Source organism: Larimichthys crocea, chromosome III, assembly GCF_000972845.2.
Source record: "Larimichthys crocea isolate SSNF chromosome III, L_crocea_2.0, whole genome shotgun sequence".
NCBI lineage: Eukaryota > Metazoa > Chordata > Actinopteri > Sciaenidae > Larimichthys > Larimichthys crocea.
The window spans coordinates 9,294,488-9,318,649 of NC_040013.1; the positions used below are offsets into that span (position 1 = coordinate 9,294,488).

Below are 24,162 nucleotides of genomic sequence, written 5' to 3' on the forward strand. Positions count from 1 at the left end.
TGGGCATCAGGTCAGCGCCCCCAGTCTTTCGCCATTATCTAATTCACATTTGTTTCTCTACAGACCGATAAATTTCCACCATCCTTGTCCTTATGCACACCGTTAATAGGCTTTGTACATATTTCTTAATGTGTTTTGTTACCTTTCCATGGCAGATATCCCCTGCCCTTAACTCTTAGCACTCTGGTCCACTCTCTGATATTCTTCTGACATTTCCCAAGGCCAGCACTTATGCCCTGAGCTCTGCGTGTATCAGTGAGGCCCATCCATTACCTTAGGTACAGTCTGGTGACATTATTACCACTCCATTGTGTGATCTTGTAAGAGGAAGGACATTCCACACACACACAAGAGCTAAACACGACAGGAATTTGTGGTGGCAATCGTTGGGTGGAGAGAAAGATCAATACACCTGGGATGAGGGGTGGAGCGGACCATTTTTAAAGTCGTGCAGGGGATTAGATGATGCGCATGGACCTGCAAGAAGGGGCCAACGATGTCAAGGGTATTTCACATCAAGAGCGTTAATGTCATATCATTGGCCAGAGGTAGATTGTAGCAAAAAAAAAGAGTGAGAACGAGGTATAGCTGAGAGGCGAAGGTCGCAAATGGGAGAGCGATGTCCCAATCAGTCCCTCCCAGATGTTAGCGTAATAGACAGATCCTCTGTGTCAATTACATCCTGTCTGTATGGGGACGAGCAGGGTGGTGTAAATAATTTATGAACCACGCAGGAGGTATAGGATAGGTAACATCCATAGGAACTGGAGGGGGGGGGCGTTGAGAAGCAGCAGACAAGGAAGGAAAGGGGGTTAACACATGTCCTACTTCACTCAACATGCTATCAGGTAAAAAGGGATCACACTTCACAAGACAGTCAAGTGAGGGGAAACCAGATAAGCATGACGTCTACACCGATTTTTGCGGCGCTTATTTTAGATCTCACACGGACGATTTACATGCCGCTGCAATGTTATCGCTCAGTTCTTGCCACGCAGTGAATAATTTCTAATTAAGCGTCCCTATCTTCGCCGCGCTTGGTGTAATTAATGTTTCATGAGGTGTGGGACCCTGTTAATGACTGAAAAGGCAATTAAGGACTGTCTTCTCTGTTTTCTTTTCTCGTCACTATCCCGCCACATGTTTGTGTTGCCATGTTGCTTCCACCCCCCTTCTCCACACTCACGCTCCCAACCCTGGTTTAGCATGTGATCTACCATCATTTAAGTTGTTGTGAGCCTCATCAATCCGGCCTGCCACGGTGAAACATTGAGCAATCCAGTATTTTGGGTTTGTCTCTACATCGTCGAGTCCCACGCAAGGAATGGAGGGGCTGATTCTCATAAATGCACAAGCTGTTGCCGGTTTGCAGATGGGAAGAGTTCCATCAAGACCGCAGGGGTTGAAATGGAGGGTGGAGAGGGTGGCGGTGGCATGGCAATAGAGGCAGGTGGTGTACGTCATTGTCACACGGTGCGAGCCGCTGACCTGCAAAGCTGGGGCTGCCACTCCCCCCCCCCTCCAACACCCGCACCCCCAACGTCTCCATCTCTTTCTCATCACAAGCCCCTGAAAGGAGTGCAGAATCTCACCGCGGGGGCAGCTCTCACATTTTGACCCCCCATCGCTCACCCTCCCATCGCCTTCACTCCTTCAAAAAAAAAACCTCTTGCCATATTACCCTTATTTATTCCTCCCTCTGCTACTCTCAGGTGGCAGGGCTTCCAACCCAGCCATCCAAGTGCTTGTTAGTGCTGCCCCCTTTAGTTCAGTGGTGACCCTGTCTTTATCACCGAGATGCCCTTCTGCTGCTTTAACAACCCTGTCTCTGCTTATCAATCATGCCCCAAATGAGCCAAAATAGCCCATTTAAACTACCACAGAGGTGGTCAGCATGTGAGAGGGGGGTTGAAAGATTTCATTTGGTCGATGGATTCTGAACAGGAGGGCGGCCATTTTAAAAAAACACCTTCATTACCCCCCCCCCCAACGGCCGTTAAAAACATCCTCCTTACCTGTCCTGTCATTGAGACCCTCAAATCAATCACACTTCTAGCTATTTATGAAAGGCAGATGGGGAAGGGGAAAAATAAATAACTAAAAAAAGAATTGCAAGAGGCTGTAAATAGTGCTTTAGTACAGCAGTGTGCTGTTATGAAAGCTCCCAGGTGTTAAGTAAACCCAAATGAAGTGGAGGAACCAATAAAAGCAGCTTCAAATCTCCCCTATAATCTTGTCAGTTAGGAAGGACACCCACTAGCCGATGCAGGATTTTTCACTGATTGATATCATTCATATCCCCTTCTTATGGAGTACCTGCAGTAAGCACACACCACAGTCTGCACAGTCTTACTTTCTCCTTGCTTAAAGCACGTCATGATATAAAAGTAGGGGGTAAAGTGCCTTTAATGCATTAAGGTAATGTGGTGTGGGCGCTGGAGAGTTTTTACAAGAGTGGTGTCTAAAAGTTTGGATCAATCCCCCTGAAGTTGACGGTGAGAAGTCCAATAAACTCCTACCCACTCAGACTGCGTCAGCTCTGCAGGTGTGCCATTAACTAAACAGTTTATGGCTTTTAAGTGCGTGTCACGCGCGGAGATGGATGACAAAATAATTCTCCTTGCGGTTTACAATGCATCAGCAACATAGGTGTAATTAAGAGTAGACAAGAACGTTGACAGACACAGATGGTGTACTGTATATGTACTATACGTATCTGAGAGCTGTCAGCTCAAAATATACTACTTTAGACGATCTTTACCCTGGATGCTTGGTGAGATTCTTAATTCATATGGGATTGTGGTTCTTGTACAGACATTAGTTTTATCATAGCTTGTTTTCTGTGCTTACAAGCAAGGCATCTACATTTTATCCTTCAAGGACTGCAGAAATTTCTCCACGGCTCTAGATTTTATTACGCCCGAGATGAGGTACTGTATGTTTGAATATCCTGCAATAATAAGTTTTACTGGCTAGATGATGGCCTTCATGTAAGATTAGATTTTGAATTATAATGCCAGGTGCAAACACGTACACGTAAATATGTCGTTGCATGCAGTAGTGTCACGACTAATCACTATTGCTAAGGACAGATTAAACTGTTTTATTTGAACACAATAATCTTAACTCAAGGTCCAATCACTACCTTTTATCTGGGGCTTTCAGCAACATGTCATGTTGGACCTTGAGTTAAGATTAAATTGGTAAACTACTACTGTATTTCCAAGGACATGAATGAACCTACAGTTACCCTGCGATGGTGTTATGTGTCTTACACTAAGTCAAAATCATGTCTAACAGCCCCCTTTCCTGTCGTTCTTTGATATAATTTATATGTTCCAAAAGATAAGAAAGCCATCATTCATACTAGACAAACTGAATCATTAAAAGCCTCAACTGATCTGTCATTTCACTGTCATTTCATTTGGTTAAAAGAATCAGAAACAGTTTCACATTTTTCCTCAATCAATTTTGCATCAAATATAACTTCTGAAGTAATAATGTAGGGGAAACCTTAAAATATATACCTGGTGACTATGATATATATATTTTTTTTTAATTTGTTTGTTTGCCCAAGTGGGCAATTCGTGAGTAGCAAAGATGCCCCTGAGCATCTTTGTGGTGACTGAGGTAGTAATGTTTGACGTGTGCGTCCAGCCACTTAGAATGTGCGTCTTGCAAGATCCAGGTGGAGCCTTGACCACGGACGACCAGGCCTCTCCCATGGGTGGAGCGGAAGTGGAAGTGGTGAGGGGGCTGCTGGGGCTGGTGATCCAGTGGTGCCTCATGATGATCTCCTATTATTCAAACAATGGTAGATTAACATAACAGAAGATATACAGACGAGTAATGTTAATCTCAGAGTTTTTAAGCTTGTTTTTCAAGCGTGTCAAAGCTGTTTTTACTGTTAGGCAGGCTAGTAAGAGCTAATAAGACATGAGGTCCCCTTAAAATAGGCATGTCCAAAGTCCAGCCTGGGGGCCAATCACAGCCAGATTTAATGCGGCCTTCAGCTTTGTTTTTAAAATATTTTATTATGGCCTGCTAAGATTGTTAGATACTGTATGGCTGGCAGATTTAGCTTTTTTGGTTGACATAATGAAGCATTTTAATGTGATAAACCTCTAAGGACATGGTGTTACGTACCTCTAGATGTAATACAAAATCCATCACAATCAGAAATTGTATATCACCTTCTCTTCAACTGGGGACAGACCCTGAGCCGAAATCCTGTGGCCCCGGTAGGTGACACTTGGTGCTTGGAAAATGCACTTACTGCTCTTCAGCCATAGCCCAGCATCTGCCATCCTCTTCAACACCTTGCCCAAGTTACTCAGATGCTCCTCCTCCGTTCCACCAGTGACCAAAATGTTATCCAAGTAGACACATGGGGAATGTTTTGGAGCAAATTGTCCATGGAGTGTTGAAAGATAGCCGGACTGGATGCAACGGCAAATAGCAGGCAGTTGTACCTGAACAACCCATTGTGGGTGTTGATGGTGATGGTACTGTTTTGATTCCTTGTCCAACAGCAGCTGCTGGTACGCATGACTCATGTCCACCTACAATTTGAGCTCCTTTCCATTTATCTGCCTCTCTCTTCTCCGGCTCTATGGCAAACCCGCAGGTGACCCTGGTGCCTGCGGATCTGCCGACTATCCCACAAGTCCACCATGAAGGACACCGGTCCCGTCTGGCGACAAATGACTCCGGCCAGCCAGGGTGGACCCTGGGAAAAGTCCTTGTTAAACACCCAGTCTCCAGGCTTAAAAAAACTCTTGGTCTCGCCTCCCTTCCTGCTCTTCTTCTCTTCTCTTCTCGCTCCGACGTCTGGGTGGAGCAGATCCAGATGAGATCTGGGCTTCCTCCCCATTAACATCTCTACAGGCGATAAGCCTTTCGTAGACCATCTGTCTGGCACAACAGTATATGGCAACCTGTGAGTAGCAAAGATGCCCCTGAGCTTCTCTATGGTGACTGAGCATAGTTGTGACGGTGCGTCCAGCCACTTAGAATGTGCACTCACCAGGAACATGTGACCAATAAATGGTCTTGCAAATACGGTGGAGCTTTCACTACCTTTTTGTACACTATTTGTTACTAATACGCTGAGAGGGTTAATACCCAGCGCTGTACTCTCTCGCCGATACTAGGCTTCACCATAGGGCGACGCCTCACAGGACAGGATAGCGTCCCTGTCCAGATCAAAGTGCACCAGCAGTTGATCAGTGTAACAGTTCTTTTACCTGCTGAAATGCTGTGTCTTGGGCTTGTTGCCATTTCCATGAGTCTTTGTGGAATGGCTAATAGAGGGGGGGCTAGTTCAGTGGAGAGGTCATTTAAGAATTGGCCATAATAATTCACAAAGCCCAAGACGAGTTCTGCCACATTCTTGGAACCTCCTCCACTGCCCTCCCCTCTTCCACAGGGGACAGACCCCTGAAGCAGGAAGCGACTCAAGCCCTGAGTCGCTTCCTGCTCATATCGTCATATTCATCATCGTCCTCTCTTGGCCTCCGCCTAGGTGTTTGAGGCAGTGGGCTAGAAGAGGGCGGTGACACTGGCTCCTCTGTGTCACTCTCAGTTTCCGAATCTGTGTCAGCGAATTCGTCCCACCACTGGAACTCATTGCTGCTGCTCTCTTCATCTGAGGATTCATCAGTCCTAATTCGCTTGCTTCTTGCCTCGTTGTCTTCGTCCTCCTCCTCCTCCTCCTCTCTTTGTCTCCGTTTAGGTGTTTGAGGCAGTGGCATAGGGGAGGGTGGTGACGCTGGCTGTTCTTCTTCTCGTCACTGTCGGTGTCATTTTCAGAGTCCGTGGCAGCGAATTCATCCCACCACTCGAATCCATTGTTGCTGTTCTCGTCCTCTTGAGGCAGGGGAATTTCCACCGGCTGGATGAGCGGGAGAATTTCCACCGGCTGGATGAGTGGGGGAATTTCCACCGGCTGGATGAGCGGGGGAATTTCCACCGGCTGGATGTCTTCGCCACCAGCGAGATCCATGCGTTGTCCATCTCCCAAGATTGGTCTGCGTCCAATACGGCGAGCGACTCTAATCTGGGGTCCGTCTCCCATGAGGGGATTATCTCTCATATGATAGGGTCCATCTCCCATGTGAGGTCCATATCCAATGGGGTGTTGGTCTCTCCTGCGGGGTCTGTCTCTCATGTTCTGTCTGTCCCCCTCCATTGTGACTAAAAAGATGTTTTTTTTGTTGCAGAAATAACAAAAGTTTCTGAACAGTTGTTTGCCTTGAAAGCAAATTCGTAGATACGTGTAGCAATGTACAGTAGCTCGAAGTGATCTTTGTACAGTATCTTCTAGTGCAGTGATCTTCTACAGTTCTTCGCTGTGATCGTGTGCACTATAGATCACAGTATATTATGTTAAATACTCTTAGCTCCACCCCTTAGAATGTTTGGTAGGTCACATGGGTGCTTTGAAGTTCAAAGGAATTTAGAATGTGTAGATTAAAGACAAAATTTGAATTTGAAAAAAAGAGGGTTAATACCCAGCGCTGTACACTCTCTGAAGCCATGGTTAGAATGCATTTCCATCTAGACCGATACTTATGGCTTACACCATAGGGCGACGCCTCACAGGACAGGATAGCGTCCCTGTCCAGATCAAAGTGCACCAGCAGTTGATCAGTGTAACAGTTCTTTTACGTGCTGAAATGCTGTGTCTTGGGCTTGTTGCCATTTCCATGAGTCTTTGTGGAATGGCTAATAGAGGGGGGGCTAGTTCAGTGGAGAGGTCATTTAAGAATTGGCCATAATAATTCACAAAGCCCAAGACGAGTTCTGCCACATTCTTGGAACCTCCTCCACTACCCTCCCCTCTACCACAGGGGACAGACCCCTGAAGCAGGAAGCGACTCAAGCCCTGAGTCGCTTCCTGCTCATATCGTCATATTCATCATCGTCCTCTCTTGGCCTCCGCCTAGGTGTTTGAGGCAGTGGGCTAGAAGAGGGCGGTGACACTGGCTCCTCTGTGTCACTCTCGGTTTCCGAATCTGTGTCAGCGAATTCGTCCCACCACGGAACTCATTGCGGCTGCTCTCTTCATCCGAGGATTCATCAGTCCTAATTCGCTTGCTTCTTGCCTCGTTGTCTTCGTCCTCCTCCTCCTCCTCCTCTCTTTGTCTCCGTTTAGGTGTTTGAGGCAGTGGCATAGGGGAGGGTGGTGACGCTGGCTGTTCTTCTTCTTCGTCACTGTCGGTGTCATTTTCAGAGTCCGTGGCAGCGAATTCATCCCACCAGGAATCCAAAAATAAGAAAGTAATAAAAAAAGTCAATTAAAAGCCACAGAAAAAAATTGTACAACTGTTTTTACAGGCTGTGTAGTACTCACACCCTCCCTTTAATGGTCCACTGTGTAGGATTTAGTGGCATGTAGCTATGAGGTTACAGATTGCCTCACCCTCCTTTCCCCTGCAGGTATTCTTCATTCTAAGGTAGACAAACTGATTATACACTGATGAAAACATACTTATAATTTTTTTTAATAATCCCCTTAAATCTTACGTACTGGAGCTTTTTAATGCTGCGTTATTAAATGGCTGTCTGTTCTAATCAAAAAGACTTTACGGTCTCTTATTTGACCTTTTTAAATAGATGCCTGAATGGAAAACCTCTCGTTTATCCAACCTTATGGGGCCATATGTTCCAGCAATATCTTTTTAAAAAAAAATATGTCCAACTCCACAGCAGAAGCAAATTTCCCCGTTCATGACAACTGTACCGAGTCTAATTCTCTTGTCTAACTCGCCTGTTCAAATCATATTGAAGCTTAAAGTTATGCATAGCTTTGCCGCTTTGATTGACAGGTAAGTGCAGACCACCTCAGGTGATCGACCTCTTTGCCAATTTTTAGATTAGCTGGGCAGAGGCAGGGGCTGCCAAGGCGATAGCCAGAGCCACCACAGTCACAGAGCTTCTTTAGTCTTAATTTGAAAATGTGAATGATCTACAGCCTCACCTTACATAAGTGTCAGAAAATGCTCATCACGATTTTTTAACCTGAAAGGTGACGCTTTCAGTTGTTTGGTCCAATCACGAGTCCGAAACCAAAAGATAATTAATTATTATCGTTTGTGTTGTGTGAATAATTATCATCCAGTCAGTCAAAGAAACTCCTTCCCAAAAACAAGGGTATGAATAATGATAATTAGGTAGTTATATGTTCCTTGTAAACATCTTGATTATAATCAAAATGAAATATGACTCTCAAACAGCATATTAGTTTGCGTACAAATACTCATCTACCATACAAAGTGCTGACATCAAAAGCCAAAGCTTGTGCACTGCTATTAAGGCTATTAGCTCCACAAATTAAAGGAGAAGTTTAAATAATTGAGCAGAGAAACATAACAAAGCAAACATTTCCATACAGGACTCAAGGGTGCAAGAAAGCATTCAGGTTTGAAGGATTTTAAAAAGAGACAGATATTCTGCACACAAGGACAAACTTTATTGGCTAAAGGCGCTCAGCAAATGGCTGTTTTGACCCAAACAATGATTAGTGCACCCACCTTTCAAACCGGATTTAACCCTTTAACGCATAAGATGGGTCAAAAGTGACCCGGCTGAGTTTAAATTTTCTATATCTTTGTAATAAGTTATTTTTATTACTCAGCACTCCATGAATTCCTCAATTAACTTGTTTATGTTCCTGACAAAACTTAATTTCATTTTTTTCATGAAAGCTTTTTAAGTAAAAATGCTTTTTTTGTCACTACCCCTTTAATGCGCAACATGGGTCAAAAATGACCCGCATTCATTTTCTATGGAATTTCACAGAAGGTGCTGTGTTTCTTAGCTATATTGTAAAAAATTATTTAATTCCTCATTTAATATTCCAACTTTCCATCACTTATTTAGTTTTTACCCCAACACTAATACTTATTTCTATTACTTTATGGTTACTCTTTGAATTACGAGACATTTTATGTAACTATACAATATTTGCACACATGGGTAAAAAATGACCTGCATTCATTCCCTATGTAATATTGTATCAGAAACAGAGTTTATTTGCAGTATTGTTTTAAAAAAAAGTGTATTTATTTATTCATTTAATATTCCAATAATTCTATTTTTGAATGATGATACTTAAAACATTAAAACAGTATAAAACAATACAGTGAGTGTAACTGACACTGTAAACCTGTAAATATTGAACAGTTACAGCTACTGAAGTGAGCCACTATCAAACTGCAGTGGTATAAAACTACATAAACTGAATAAAACAAGTATAACAGCATATTACCATGAGCACAGGCAAGTATAGGCCTACATTGAGACAGCTATCTCAGTTATTGCATGAGAGACTTTTCTGTCTCCATTCTCCTCCTCATGTAAGGCATGATCAGCTCCTTAGCCTCCTTGATGAAGAGGCGTTGGGCATTTGGCACACCACCCATATAATCAGAGTGATGTGAAGTAAAAATGGTGAAGGCATTCAGAGCGCCAACATAAACCATATTTTGCCAGAGCACCATAGGCCACCTCCTTGTTTGCCACTTCGACGTGTATGTGTGGACCATTCGGTCCATGAGATCCACACCTCCTTTCGTTTTGTTGTAATATTGTATGATCTCTGGCTTCTTCTTCATGTTGTCATCCACTGCTGTGTCGTTGTGCATGGTACTGAGAAGGACAACAGCTTTGTTCGTCTTTGGGACATAGCTCACCATAGACATCTCTCCACAGAATCCAAAGAAGGAACTGTAACGCTCCCTGGAGACTTACATGTGGTTTTGCAGAAGTTCTGAAGTTCTGATTCCTTCTTAAATATGTAACAGGTCAACAGATGTCCGCAGTATATGTATTCCTGACTGGAAACACTTGCAAATATTATAGTACCTAATGCGGGACACTTTAGACCCATGTCTGCAAATTAGTGGAGGAATTCCAAATCTATGCTTATTCATAAGATACAAAAGTAAAAATAAAAAACAACAGTTTCTGTGCAGGAAGGAGTTCCAAAATTGTTTCTTTGTAAATTATTATGAGCTTAAATGTATTGATTTTAGATGTTGTAAGAGAAAAAACCACACCAATGCTTAGAATTCCATTGGAAATGAATGCGGGTCACTTTTGACCCATGTTGCGCGTTAGAGGGGGTTTCAATAGCTTGCGCATTTAAGGGTTAACATAACTCTCTCTTTTTTTTTTAAACAAAATGTACATAAAATTAACGCCTCGTTTACCCCATAGTAATACCAGCACAATTTACTCACCAGAGTCTCAATCACCACACACAATTTCACAACCTCCAGCACAACTCAGGTCGCACGGCTCTCAATTCAGTCATCAGCCCGGGGCTCTCTCTTTCGTCCACCCTGCAGGACACACGGTCCCACAGCAACAACAACAAAAAAAAAAGTCTTGCTCTCCACTCCGATAAAAATATTAAAGGCGTCCCAATATATTGCTCTCTTGCTCAGAAAACGACAAAGTGCGTAGAAAAAAAAAAAGGTTAGCATGTAGCTCGTAGCGAAAAAACGCTAGCATGTAGCTTGTGGCTGCTTTGACGTTGGTCCGCCAGGAGAGAGAGTGAACTCCTCATGTCACCTAAATCTACTTTTCTAGAAAGGCATATTCATCACATTTGAGATGAAACAAAATACTTTTTTTGCAGATCTAAATAAACATGTTTACATCATTTATTTCTTTATCTATTTATTTGCATATTTAAGATTTTAACCCTAAATATTATTTATTTCTTCTAGGTAAGATCATTTTAAATCAACCTTATTTATTTATTTATTTATCTGTCACATTAAAATATGAACTTATCTATTTACAGTCGTCCCTCGCTATATCGCGGTTCACTTTTCGCGGACTCGCTGTTTCGCGGATTTTTATCAGTGTAATTTTGCATGCTTTTTTTTTACAGCGTACTGTACAGTATGAGCGCGCATTGTGTTCTGCGTCCTAAATTGGCTAAGGGAGAACCGCACTGCGTCCTGATTAAGGAAGTACTGTACAAAATGCATGTAAAAAGGTGTATAAAAGTGTGTGGTTAGGGGTTTTAGGCCCTAAAACATGTATAATAATTGTAAAACTTACTTCGCGGATTTTGTTTATTGCGGGCTATTTTTAGAACGTATCCCCCGCGATAAACGAGGGACCACTGTATTTCACCAATAACTGAGATGACCTGGACTACTTAGAGAAAGGCCTGGTAACCTGGGTTACAGAAGACATGGTAGCAAACATAGATATGTTTTATAATTAATCTAAAAAAACACTTTGTATTTGTTTTGCATGTAAATGATGCTTTAGTTGCCTCCCTTCATTGCAAAACTACTTTTCTGGACAAAGATCACTTATTCATTCATCTATCCCTCTGTCTTTGCACTGCCCGTGGAGCCTCTGCCCAGAGCTCTGTTAGCTCCCCCTCCAGGAACTAAGGAAGTTTTTTTGGATGACTTCCTGCCTGATCAAAGCACCAGACCACCCAAGTCACACTGTGACCTCTTGCCCCGCGTCCGCTTTCCCCCCCGTGGACACAGATACAAGGTTTGGCAGTGGTGAGGGTGACCTTTCTAGACTCCCTCAGATGAAGGAAGGCGGCAGAATTATTTTCTGCCTGTCATGCCCTTATCTGTGTCTGGCTGTTGTTTGTTTTAAATTACATGGAAGAACGACTTTCCAGCGGACCAGGGTGGAGGAGAGGATTGCGGCAGAATAATGAAAAAGAAGAAGCAGCGCAGACATTACAGTGTCTCTGTCATGCTGCGTTGAGCCGCCGTATCATATCTCTAATGTAAAATATTATGAAAGGATTAGCTGTGAAAATGTGTTGCAGTCATGACTCGAAACATAATCCATTCATTATTTTCTCTGAGGCTGTATCAACCCCAAATTTCCAAGATCTTGCTTTTTAGCTTTTAAATCACCCATCACCGGTTAAAAGCGAATTGATTGTATGGGACGTTCCACGCTATTGTTATGAACATGTAATGTAGAGGAGGTGCTGTTTAAACATATCCGAGCCTACGTTTCCCTACACAGGCAGAGTTTATTCAAGGGGAGCCAAGATCCACAGTGTATCAGAGATGAAAGAACTTGTTTTGTTGTGAATACAGAGGCAGAGAAAAATGATGAATATGAAAGAAAGATATTTTTTCCCAAAGTGCTGCCTGAAGCTCCTGTGTGGCTGCAGAAAGGAAATAAGAATAAGGTGGGCAGGGGGAGAGAATGAGGGGAAGCTAATTGATAAGTCCTTTTACTGTCACTGACAAGCAGCATTTCATTACCCACATACGCCCCAAACCCTTTTAGCCAAACCTTTTCACCACATTGCTTCCTGGCCTTATTGGATTTTTGCACAAAAAAAAATGTTTTTGCATCTTGGCCCAGCTTGGCAGTTCTTGGACAAAGCACATTTCCTGAGCCGGCAGCTATAATAAACACAAAGAGATTATGGTCAGCCTTGATTGGATGATGAATTAAGCTTGATGTGTGAGGGGCTGTCTGTGATGTTGTGGCGGTCGTGTCTGATTACAGACTGTGTTGTCTGTTGCATCTTGTAAAAATCATCCAAAATCATGCGGCTTTCTGGAGTTATGACTGCACTTAGCATAAAATGTGTGCTTTACTCATGGATAATGGTGCTGCGTGTGCAAATAAAAGCAGATTTGCATTTTTAAAGAGACAGACAGAGACACCTCATACAGGTATTATGTCTTTTCATTTGAGCCAAACAGCTCATATATACTGTAGCATGTTGTGACATTTCATACTTATTATTATATATTAACAGTACAGCCACAGTGATAACATTTGACATAATGTAATTGGACTGAGGACATGGACAAGATAAATGTGCATATGTTTTCACACAAAGTTTAAGTTTTAAGCACCCAGCTTTATTTATTAAGGAACACAGAAAAAATGTTACATTAACAAGTGTTCAATAACAAGTATCAAGTCCTACTATTATATTCAATTTATGCCTGATTTCATTGGCACATATGAATCATAGTCACAATTGAATGTAGCCATGAAGGAAAAAAGGAAATGAAAGAGTTTTTAATATTAACTGAAGGGACAAGGACAAAGCTGTGCTGCTATGGTTTAATTTGTTTTGTGGGATGACAGCAGAGTAGTTGTTAAGACCTCTGTTCTTTTGATGATCATTATGAACCAGCTCTTGCTTCGCACTTTGAGCTAATGAAATCCTGCGCACTAGAAGAAGGAACAGTATTTCATAGGCAGGGTGAGCAGGGCTCAGGTCAGTATAATAGGAGTATAATTTGGTACGGTTGAAGGGCTGTCTAAAGGGCAATTTCTTAATTAAGCGCTAACATGCTGATACTTGCAAGGCACCCATAGTTGTATCCACATGATATGTACTACATAATTTTTCCTTTTTTTTTTTTTTTTTCATGGGGGTGCTTTTGATCACCTGCGGTGTGAAGCTTCTGAGGAGATCACAGTGCAGGCACAGTTCTCAGATCTTCCCGATTCAGATGTGGTTGTGACTGGATAACGGCAGTCATTGCCGTACATTGCCTTGTTTTGTTATCTTTGCAGCCAATTTAAATGTGTGCACAGTTATACAGTGCTATTTTTGTTGTGAACAGTTCCTTCATCGTGGTATCACACCGCAATGTTAACAAACACCACAGCAACTCTTCTCAGTTTCCTCACCTCACCTGCTTTGGCACCGCCGGTTGTAGATCATGGAGACAGAAGTCATGGGGTTATGGTTATAATGATGTCACAGGTGATTGGTTTGGATGCCAACCCCTGCAGATTTCTGTGAATATTCTTTTGGCATCCAAACACAAGATGTATTGGAGCTTGTCCAATCATAATGCAAGAGAAATTCCAGTGAAGGAGGAGGATCTGATTCTAAAAGCCCATTCCTAATGGGATGATTATTATTAAATAAGCATTCCTACATACAATTTATGCAAAGCTCTATTATTCTTGCACCGTGTGTTTTAACTAAAGGGACACTGCCACCCATGGAGTCCATTCAATGCGCATCTCAACACCAGCACATCATATCTGGCTCCCTTTGGGATCATGAAGGCCTGCAGTTTATTCACCATATCTCTAATTGCCACTAAGGGAGCCGCTGACTCTCGTTGCATGTAACTCTGCACTAGCCCACGATGGACATTTCCATGAGTAAATCCAACATTAGGGAATTAATTAGGCAGAAAACAATGGGTCATAAGAGTGCTAACGACAGAATAACAAGGCACGGAGTCTTCTGTGGTGCTCACCAGACGTAACATACAACCGGGAAGATGCAGAATGCTAATTAACTTCGGAGCATTGCTGTGGCCCACTTACATTTCTGACAATATTTTATGTCATATTATAAGGTTTTACCAGGAGAGCATGTTTACGGATTTTACAAAACACTGACTGTTCAACAACACAAGCACATTACATGAACTCTGTATTACATTTCACATACTACAAAGATGTTACTTAGAGCAATGTTCAGATTGTTAAAGCAGAAATAAGTGATTTATTTATTTTTTGCCTGCGGATCAAGCTGTAAACACAACATAAACACATCATAACCTTATCATTGTTAGCCAAAGGTTCACGCATCCAGCAGACATTGTGCAACATTCACATTAATCAGCTGTAAATCTAATTTTCGCTCTCTCTCTCTTCGAGCTCTGTTGATCTCCATCGACTTTTGCTGCTGTATGCTCCAATATGTTCACCAGCCTAGCAGCCAATATTGTGTGCTGGGCAGGTTCCATGTAGTGGGGTTAATCAGGTTGGAAACAGCTGCCTCTGGCTAGAAACATGCTTGATGAGAACATTAAGACTGAACCAAAACGGTAAAGTAAATCCAGAACAATAAGCTACTCTTTAGAGATTAAACACTTCGTAGAGCTGAGGCGATCTGCACAGTTAGGTGGTTTTATATTACTAGAGCTGAGGCGATCTGCACAGTTAGGTGGTTTTATATTACACAAAGTCATTTGATCCATTGTAAATATATAGAAATCTTTATTATTGGAGCTTTAAAACAGAACTTTATACATTTCCATTGGTCGCCTCTATAGCCTTCGACAACAGCAATCTTATTGGATATTATTTATCTAACTCCCATGGATGTAGCAACCTTACTTTGGCATTTTACATCTACTTCTGTTTCGTGATGATACAAAGACAATAAATAAATATTGGTTGTCAGATAAAGTGGCTAGTGTGCCTAAAAAAAATAACGTTACTCATCCAAAACAAAATATAATCCTCTTTTTTTTTTGCCTTTAGTTGCTTCAGCCATGCGAAGGCTTCGTGACTAATATCCACTCTTGTCTAAAAGTAATTGCTGTCCCATGTCTTTTGGCATTTTTGCTCGAGTGAAATTGATCTTTCACATTTGCTGCAGAAGACTGTGTTGAAACCTGCAATTACTTCACAAAGTTTCGCCATCAGCCAGCAAACTTTATTGTACGGCTGTCTAAGTCAAGCTACTTTTGCTCTCAGCTGCTCGTGACTCACCTGCTCCTCCAGTTCACCACATCCAAGATGACTGAAACGGTGGGAAATATGAGACCAATTATATTTTGTCATCTCTGTTGCTTCCTGACTTGTCTCTATCTTCCAGGACACCAACCTATTATCCAGCACACTATGCTATGACCACAGGAGAAAGGAAAAAGTTCGTTATTTAGATGTTAGTTTTCTATTTTTTTCATTTTTATTCTTGTTTCTAGATTTGGTGATGGCTACACAGTGATTGTGAGGGTTGGTGGCTCTCCTCCAGCATTGAAACCAGTTGAAGACTTTGTCCAGCAGACCTTCCCAGGAAGCGTCCTGAAGGAGAAGCATCACAACACGCTGCAGTATCAGCTCCCACGCACACAGGGGGCTTTGGCCAACATCTTCGGCCAGTTCACCAGCCACCAGCAGAGGCTCAGTGTGGAAGACTACTCCGTGTCCCAGACTACTCTGGATCAGGTAAGACACCCCTGATTGCATGAAGAAACCACAATCACAAATGATACAGGAATAAAATGTGCGAGCATTATTCAGTGTATAGTGAGTCATACATCATTCACCCTCAACTGACATGTCAGGGAAAGGATGATAGACAGCACTTTGAGGCATGTCATATTCAGGGTATAATAAGATGTATTTCTAGATATTATGAAGAAATTGCAGCTCCAGTCCTATGGTACTTTATCAGTCTCATTCAACATCAATCAATCAACATCTGTAACTCTTTTAATGTATTTCAACTTTTTGTTTTTCATTTTAGACATTTAAGTTTTGCGGACAACTTTCACATGAAACTTCAGATCTTTTTTTTTTTTTATCTAATCCCTCACATTGCTCTTAACACAGCTATCTGTAGCTGATTATTGAATTTAATTCTCTCTGCCACAAGCGCACTGAAAGAGGTGAATACACTGTCCAATGTCTACTCAAGATTCCTTTGTATCGTTCTCCAAGGAAAAGCTGAAAAGAAATCAGCTCAAACCTCTTTCTGCCCGCACTACATTTATTCCAATCTCAATCTTTTATCTCGACCATCAGAAATTGTGGCAATATATTTGCAAAACAGGAAAGAAGAAAAACTGCTTACAGACACGAGTTTACCCACAGACAGCCCATGTGCTTTGTGCACATGCTTTGCCCACTTGTGACTATGCACTGGGAAAACACACACACACACACACACACAATGTGTGAAACATTCCCCATGTGCCTTGGGGTATTTGTAGTCTAAATTCTGGAAACTTGATTATTTTCAAAGGTTCGTCAATGCTGGAGTTCCTCTGAATCGATTTAGAAAAAGCGATTCTGTATTTTGACACAGAAAAGTGGAGCAGAGCATCAAAGCGGATTTAATAATCCTTTGTGTGATTATTCTTGAGGGCATAACATCAGTTTTAACTGGTTTTCAGCTTGTACAGGAGCAGAGGATGCACAATTTCACCCTGAATTTAAAAATTTAGGCTGACTGCAGAGTACCCAGGGGCCATGTTCTATTGTCCTACTGTAATTCTGTGGAGTGCCAGTTCAGTTTAACAGATTATTAGGTCATCAGTCAATGCATTCAGCATTTTAAGTGCTCTCAGTTAATGCTAGCCGGTGCAGTCCAGGATAAGATTTAAAGATCTATCACTGCCGACACATTGTCCTTTCCCATTTAGGCTGTCAGACTGACCAATGAGGACTAAACTGAGTTTGTGTAGCCAAGATAGTTCAGCCGCCAGGTCCCAGTATTGATCACGAATCTATATATATATATATATGAAAAGCTCCTTCAGGCAGTGCCTTTTTATTCCATCCCAAGTGCACTGGCAAGACCCCCTGATTGGTGAGATAAAGTCAGCCCTGCATGTTACGGACTGGCTTCACCTTGTGTTTTCCAAATGGCCTCAGGGACCTGATGCAATCAGGCACTCACAGAGTGCGAGTGTGAGTGTGTGTCTGGTCTTGCAAGCTCACCATTAGCTCAGCCGCAGATGACCAGGTGGGAGGTGAGCATGACCTCTGAGTGCTTCAAAAGAGAGGTCATCGGTCCAAGTGGAGTGGACTGATGATCCAGCCATAGATGTGAACGAGTGAGTGACTAAGTGGAGCTGCCTGTGGATTGATTTGTACGGTGGCACTGTTGTATTTAAATCAAATAATGTGATATAGAGAATACTACAGGGATGTTAAGCATTTCATTATCAACATGATCCCCTTGTGGATAACCCCTAATTCAACATAAAACCATCTTTCACAGCATTATTTAAGTGAAATATGCCCCTTCAGGGGGCAATTATCCTACCGCTATGACAGGAAAGTAATGCTTTAACAAAGTGTAGTTCGGAGTTAAATTTGGCTTCACACATCTAGTTTAGTCTTGAGAAATTCCTGTTTTAACTTTTTCGTCAACAACATTCTTCACTGGTCAGTATTTACCAGATCATAGGCAGAAAATAAATCATACTTTGACCAGGAGGTCAGAGTATTAAAACACAGAAGGGAGGACCGTAGAACCTGTTGAGATCCAGACTGTCACCTTTCAGCTGGTGATTTATAGAGACGCGTCTTGACCTATAGTATAACACCAGACTTGCACTACAATTAATATTGATCCACACAGCCTGGAGCTCAGGCGTTAACGCTGATGGCCGAGACAGTGCACAGCAGATGGAGCATTTGAAAGCAAAGTGTGACTTTCTAAACTGTCTTTTAGGAGCGGATTGTGTGGTAGGAATGCAAAATGTTTGCTACTATGTGTGTGGACATCAGTCTACATTACACCATGTCACTACTGCGCCACTAAAGCAGCCGACCTTTCGCTTCATTCTTACATTTTCCTGTTTTGTTGCTGTATATTTAATTTAAATGTTCTGTTCTGTTTGAATACCTTGTCACACATCAGAAGCCAACATGCTCTAACATACTGTGACTATTGTATAGGTAATTGCATTCCATCCTATTACCTCTACATTATAGAAAAATAAGTCACAGCTCTGCCATAGTCCAAGTAAAATGAATTATAAAAATACAATTTAAAGTCTGAGATTTCTTTCAAAATACATTAAATATGTTGGAAAATAGTTGCTGAAAACATGTGAAAAGACTTTGAATGATATAGTACTGAAATGTGGAGTTAGAGTTAAAACAGTTTTTCACCAGTTTTCAGTTCAGGATTTTGTGGGCAGTCCTTAAAGGGTGGCTCGATGACACGCTGAGGCCACCCTGACCATACCCCTAAACATCTAATTCCAATTTTGACACCCAATTTCATAAACATGTCGATATTTTTAATCATTCAAATTTGGCTGTGTGGTTAATAACACTTCCTTCTTGGTCTAACAAACTCAGGACACATATTGGATTCTTGCTTTACATGGACTTTAAGGGTAAATAATATTATGTTTTAGGGTCTTTTAGCTAATTGTTTACAGGCTGCAACTTTTTTTTTTTACTGTTTTGGTTCACTCCCAGCACTAACTCCCTTTGGAGTTTGTGGAGACAAAAACAATTACTGTCAAAGGAGAGTAAATATTGGACTTAGATTTGCCAAGCGCCCTGGCACACGACTCCAAATGATTTTGTTGCTTTATATTTGCATGTAAAGAGGCTAAAATGACCCAAAATTCAATTATTGCACATTTAAATTACACATTATAATAATTTTCATAACTAATAAGTGATGCCCAATGACACAGACCATGTACTGATGTTTTGTAACGTTAACTTTGCTATAAAGAACGGTTACTATTACATGGGTTTGTTTTCCATGTTAGTCTTTTGTGCTCCACTAAAGCACATTTCAAAGTCAAGTCTGGTATCATGGCATGAACATATGGGAGACATGTATGTAAAAATAGCCATTTTACGTTCTGCAAGGACTCCTTTGATATACACAAGGTTAATTGGGTGATTCACGTCCTTCCCTGACTCTGTTCTGCCTCAACAGGCTTCAAATAAACACCCAAATTTACCCTCTGTAATGTAATTAATGCCTGTATCCATCTGTTATTAAGAAAATGCCACTCAACAGCACTGGTGCATGACGTTCAGGTCATGAATGGTTGGCTAAATACAGAAAGTGTGTATTGTGAGGAAAGTCACATCACAGAGGAGGGGATGGATTTTCCGTGGTCATCTCAGTCAGGAAAGCTGTCAACTGCACTACTAAAGCACTTTTTTTATCCTACTAGGATTCTTACAGAAACTTAAATACCAACAGTACTAGTAAATTCTATTGCAAAAGTATACAGCCTTGACTATGAATATGAAATGCTGTGCAAGCCTCAGCACATCAAGCCAATATCAGCCAGTGGCAGGGTCAGAGGCCGAGAGAGATGGACGGAGTGTGTATTTGTTGCGACTGTCATTCTTATTCTCTTATTCATTCTGCCCCGAAAAGATGCCTAGACAAGTGTGACCTTGATACACACTGCTGATGGTCTGACTTCACACACACAGAAGCATACTTTAGCCTCGGGCATTCTGCAGGCATAGCCTGCTCCTCAGTTACAAGATAGTCTGCTGTTTTGCTTTTTGTACACCCAACTAGCCACCAGCTCCAAGAGCTATGAGGTCAGGAAGTTTTACATGTAGGTACCAAATTCCAATAAAATTCTAAATGTTATTTTGTTGACTAATATTTGTTGCTTATGCTTTTATTTTAATATATGATGTAGCAAACCTCTGTTTTAAGTGAATAAACTCTTACTGGAAGCCTAACAGTTTGATTCCATGAAACCAGGTTAAAACAGTTTGACTTCTTTGTTAAAACCATGTGAAACAGCGAAATATCTGACCACTCATTACTACCGCTGATTCGCCCTCAAGCAAGGCATTTAACCCCAAACTTGCTTCTGCTGTTCAGTTGCCGTGAAGCCAGCAAATTACAGCGAGACTGTGTTAGTACTGGATTCCTTCCAAGAGTTACTTTAGAGCAGAGTTTTCCAGGAAACTAGTATTTATTGTCAGTAAACATATACTGGATAAATAAATAAAAACTTAGGAAACATGAGCTGGAATAATATTGTTGGTTTTCTCAGCAGCTTAAACCATTAAATAAAAAAAAAGGGTTTGACTCATGTACTCAAGATGTACTTCTGGAAAAATGACATACGACTTCTAAAGAATTAGATGTTTGATTTGCCTAGCTTGGCATAAAGACTGGAAATGGGTGGGAAACGGTGAGCATACTCTTTTTTTTGCATAAATAGAAATGTAATAACATAACACAATCTTTATCATCTCATTCTCAAGAAAAATAAATAAATAAACAAGTGTGCTTACCAAAATGTCAAACCGTTTTTTGGAAGCTTTCAGTGTATATAAGTGAATATTGCCAATTACACGAGCGATGAAAATGCCTTCTGTCCACATTTTTACTATCAAATGCATAAACTATTACAGAGGAGTGACAAAGGAAATGCATCAGACTAAGTAGAGCACCTCTTCCTTTGTTAAAAAAAATGGAACTCACTGTTAATAAGACTTTTCATTATTCATATTAAATTATGAATTATATAAATTGGCTAATTAAAAACAGAAGCTTCAAAGGCTGACGGGTCATATCTTTATTGCCCTGTCTTCATTATCTGAGCCTCTCAAAAACAAAAGCCTGAGAGCACGCTCTTGTTTATTTCTGCCCATTCCATGTATTTTACTCTCTGTCCCATTTAATTTAATGGGCAGTGTGTCGCTGTGAAAAAGGCTTTAATTCATTTGGAGTCTGAGTAGTTTCTGATGGAATTGGTCTGGATAATTTTTTTATTTATTTATTTTTCCATTAAGATTTTTAAATACAATCCAGTAATTCACATATCCTTTTATACTCACAGCCGCTGGACAAAAAAAAATAATGAAAAAGCAATGCTCTTATCATTTTATATGATCCTCTCAGTTGGGTTTTTCTGTAGACTAAAAGTCTTTGTGTAGCTTTACCACAACAGACAGCCCGTGTTAAGAGAATAAAAAGCGTGGACTACAGTGATGTTTACAGCACAATGAAATACACACAGGCTTTTTATGAACGCCATAGGATTGATTTCTTCTGACATAAAATGGGCATCACAGAGAGAAGAATGATTGTTTTATTCTCTTTCTCAGCTGGTCAAAGATGTCAAACTGACATTCACTGTGTGAGCTGAGACGCTTACTTGATGCTTCATAACCCTTGTCTGGCAACTCATTCACATGCACCCTGTTGTCTGTACCACTATTTCTGTTTGTTTTAGAGGCAAAGGGAGGAGGGAGAGTTAAAAATAAGATGGGAAGAGAAATGTCCACAAGCTCTTTACTACTGTGTATGTTCTGTGTGTGGGTTTTTTTTACCTTGCATTTGCCTTCAAGCACCTTCTTTCCTGGTTTGTATTCCAGGTCTTTGTGAATTTTGCAAGGCACAAGCCTGAGGAGGATGACTCTCAGTCCTATGACAACCGAGTGGACACCTCAGATGAGCTGCCACTGGAAGCTATGAAGTCCTCACAAGAAGCATAGAGGTTGTAACGCCTTCACATCACATGTTGTGGTCCAGCAATATAACTTAAGTGCGAATGGGTGTGACCAAAACATACTGCAGTATCAAGATTTAATTTTTGCACATGTCCAGCTTAGTAATATTTAACATAAACTAATCTAAACCTGTTAAATTAGAAATGTCTAACTTTCCAGCTCAAGTTATTTCTGCCTGTCATCAAATCAAAACTTTATTTTATGAAAATTAAGAGTATTTCAACTTGTCTCTGACTAAAGAACAGCTTGTTTCATTTTTTTTTTTTTTTTTTACTGCCGAGTCTCTTGATACAAGAAAGGGTCAGAATACAACATTTAAACTGCACTTTAGAAAATACTTGAAACGGATCAATTTGCATTTGAAAAAAGTTGAAATATTCTCACAGCATTGGCGCTTTTCTTTCACTTGCTTCAGAAAAATAAAGCTTAAGGACGAAATTACAGACAAAAATAGCTCGATGGGATGGAGATCTTTGCAGTGTGCTTCTGTGTGTTTCACAAAGCGATGAAGACAACTTCACTTCAGTGTTTGGAGTATGTCGTTGGCCTTTGTGTACCTCAGGAGAGTGAAAGGACTAAATAATTCTGTGAAAGCATTTAAAATGAATGTTTGTTCTGGATTTGTTTACATTTGCCGTTGGTTATGATAGATGTAAAACCTAATGTGAGAATATTTTGTCACCACGTTGAGTTCTAGTTCTTATTGTGAGGTACTGACAGGCACTCTGATGATTGCCAGTGATGGAAAATTAATAACAACAACTCTGTCAGAAGTGTGGACTTTGAACGTCTGAATGACTCTTCAATCGGCTATGGACGCTGCTGTTTAATGAGAGGTTACAGCGGTGCCACAATACAGAGTCAACAAGCTGTCTGCAAGTAAGACAACACATCCCATGTGGTATCAACCACAGCTTAGAGACAACGGCAACCACATTAGATTCAGAAAGAATTACAAATGAACACTTTTATATTTTATGAAATTTTTAATGAATTGTCTTGTGAAATCTGTCGCTTCTATATAGAATTATTTGTGCATCCTTTGAGATTTCTTGTCATAGGACATGCTGGTATTGGCGTTGATATAGCACTCCCTCTCATGCGCAGAAAGTACGTTTTGTCACAATGTGCCTTTTTATTTTAAGATGTGTAATAGACTGATATAGACCTTTTTTTTTTGGTATTGACCATTTGCTAAGCTGCAGCCCCTTTTTAGTTACCGTTGCTACATCTGTTAAGTTAATATGCAGTTTACAGTGAAAACAGTGATAGCATCCAGGACAGTGTTGGGAATACTTACACAACGGATCTACTAGTTGTGACAGAGGCGTTTTTGAGTAACTTGTAACAAAGCTGGACATGCTAAAATTTGTGTTTAAGCATATTAACACCCTTTTTTTTTTACACTTGTGTTTATAATTTTTTTGTAAGGATAGACATGCACTCCGCTTCGGCATGTGGAGAAAACAGACGTGCTGTGCCTACATTATCGTAGTTATGGGTTGCTGAGCTAGAATCGTTTAGCAAATGGTCGATTATTTACAAAAATTCCAAAACTGTGAAATGGTCTTTACTGTATAATATCTCAGGCGAAATATCACTCAGGAACATGGTGTGCAATTCTCACTCAGGAATGTCTACATTAAATGGAAAGAGTTATTCATAGCTTCGTTCTTGTTACTTTCATCATTCTGTGCTGTACTGTACAATATTATGCAATTTTGTGAGTGTCCTAACAATTAAAACCCCAAAGCTCTTTCCTTATGCTGCTTACATTACATGGCACTTCAGAATGTAAATACTTCTTCGGTTCACCCCTCAAAGGCACTCGAGTTTACTTTGAGAGCCTGACATAATTTGTATGCTGTGCTAAGTCCTCACATTACTATCATGCCCCCTTGCAAAGAATAAATGAATCCTATTTGTAATGAATATTGCTTCATGCCAAGACAAACGATTAAACATTTGCACAAATTGTAATGCGACTCTGCTTTTAATGTTTGCACATTGCTGTATTTGTCCACTGACTCATTGGGTCCCAGTTTGAAAATGTCTTCAGCTCAACTTTCTACATGCTGTTTTTATTGTCTTGTTTTTGTTTTCAATCCGTCTTGTCATTCTCTTTGAGTGTAGCTTTCAGCTGAAGGCTCACATTTGTTTTAGTCTCTCCACACATCCATT

The 24,162-nt window shown here is 40.9% G+C and overlaps 1 protein-coding gene across 1 annotated transcript in view; it reads left to right on the forward strand.

Annotated features, from left to right (window-relative positions):
* The window catches only part of LOC104933941 (ATP-binding cassette sub-family A member 1), a 152,075-nt gene extending 128,129 nt beyond the window's left edge, over nt 1–23,946 (forward strand). The window contains exons 49-50 of the mRNA XM_027278008.1: nt 15,711–15,954; nt 21,847–23,946. Coding sequence (XP_027133809.1) covers nt 15,711–15,954; nt 21,847–21,966 — 364 coding nt within the window. The 3' untranslated portion in view covers nt 21,967–23,946. The remainder of the gene's footprint in view (nt 1–15,710; nt 15,955–21,846) is intronic.
* Nucleotides 23,947–24,162: the final 216 nt, after the last annotated feature.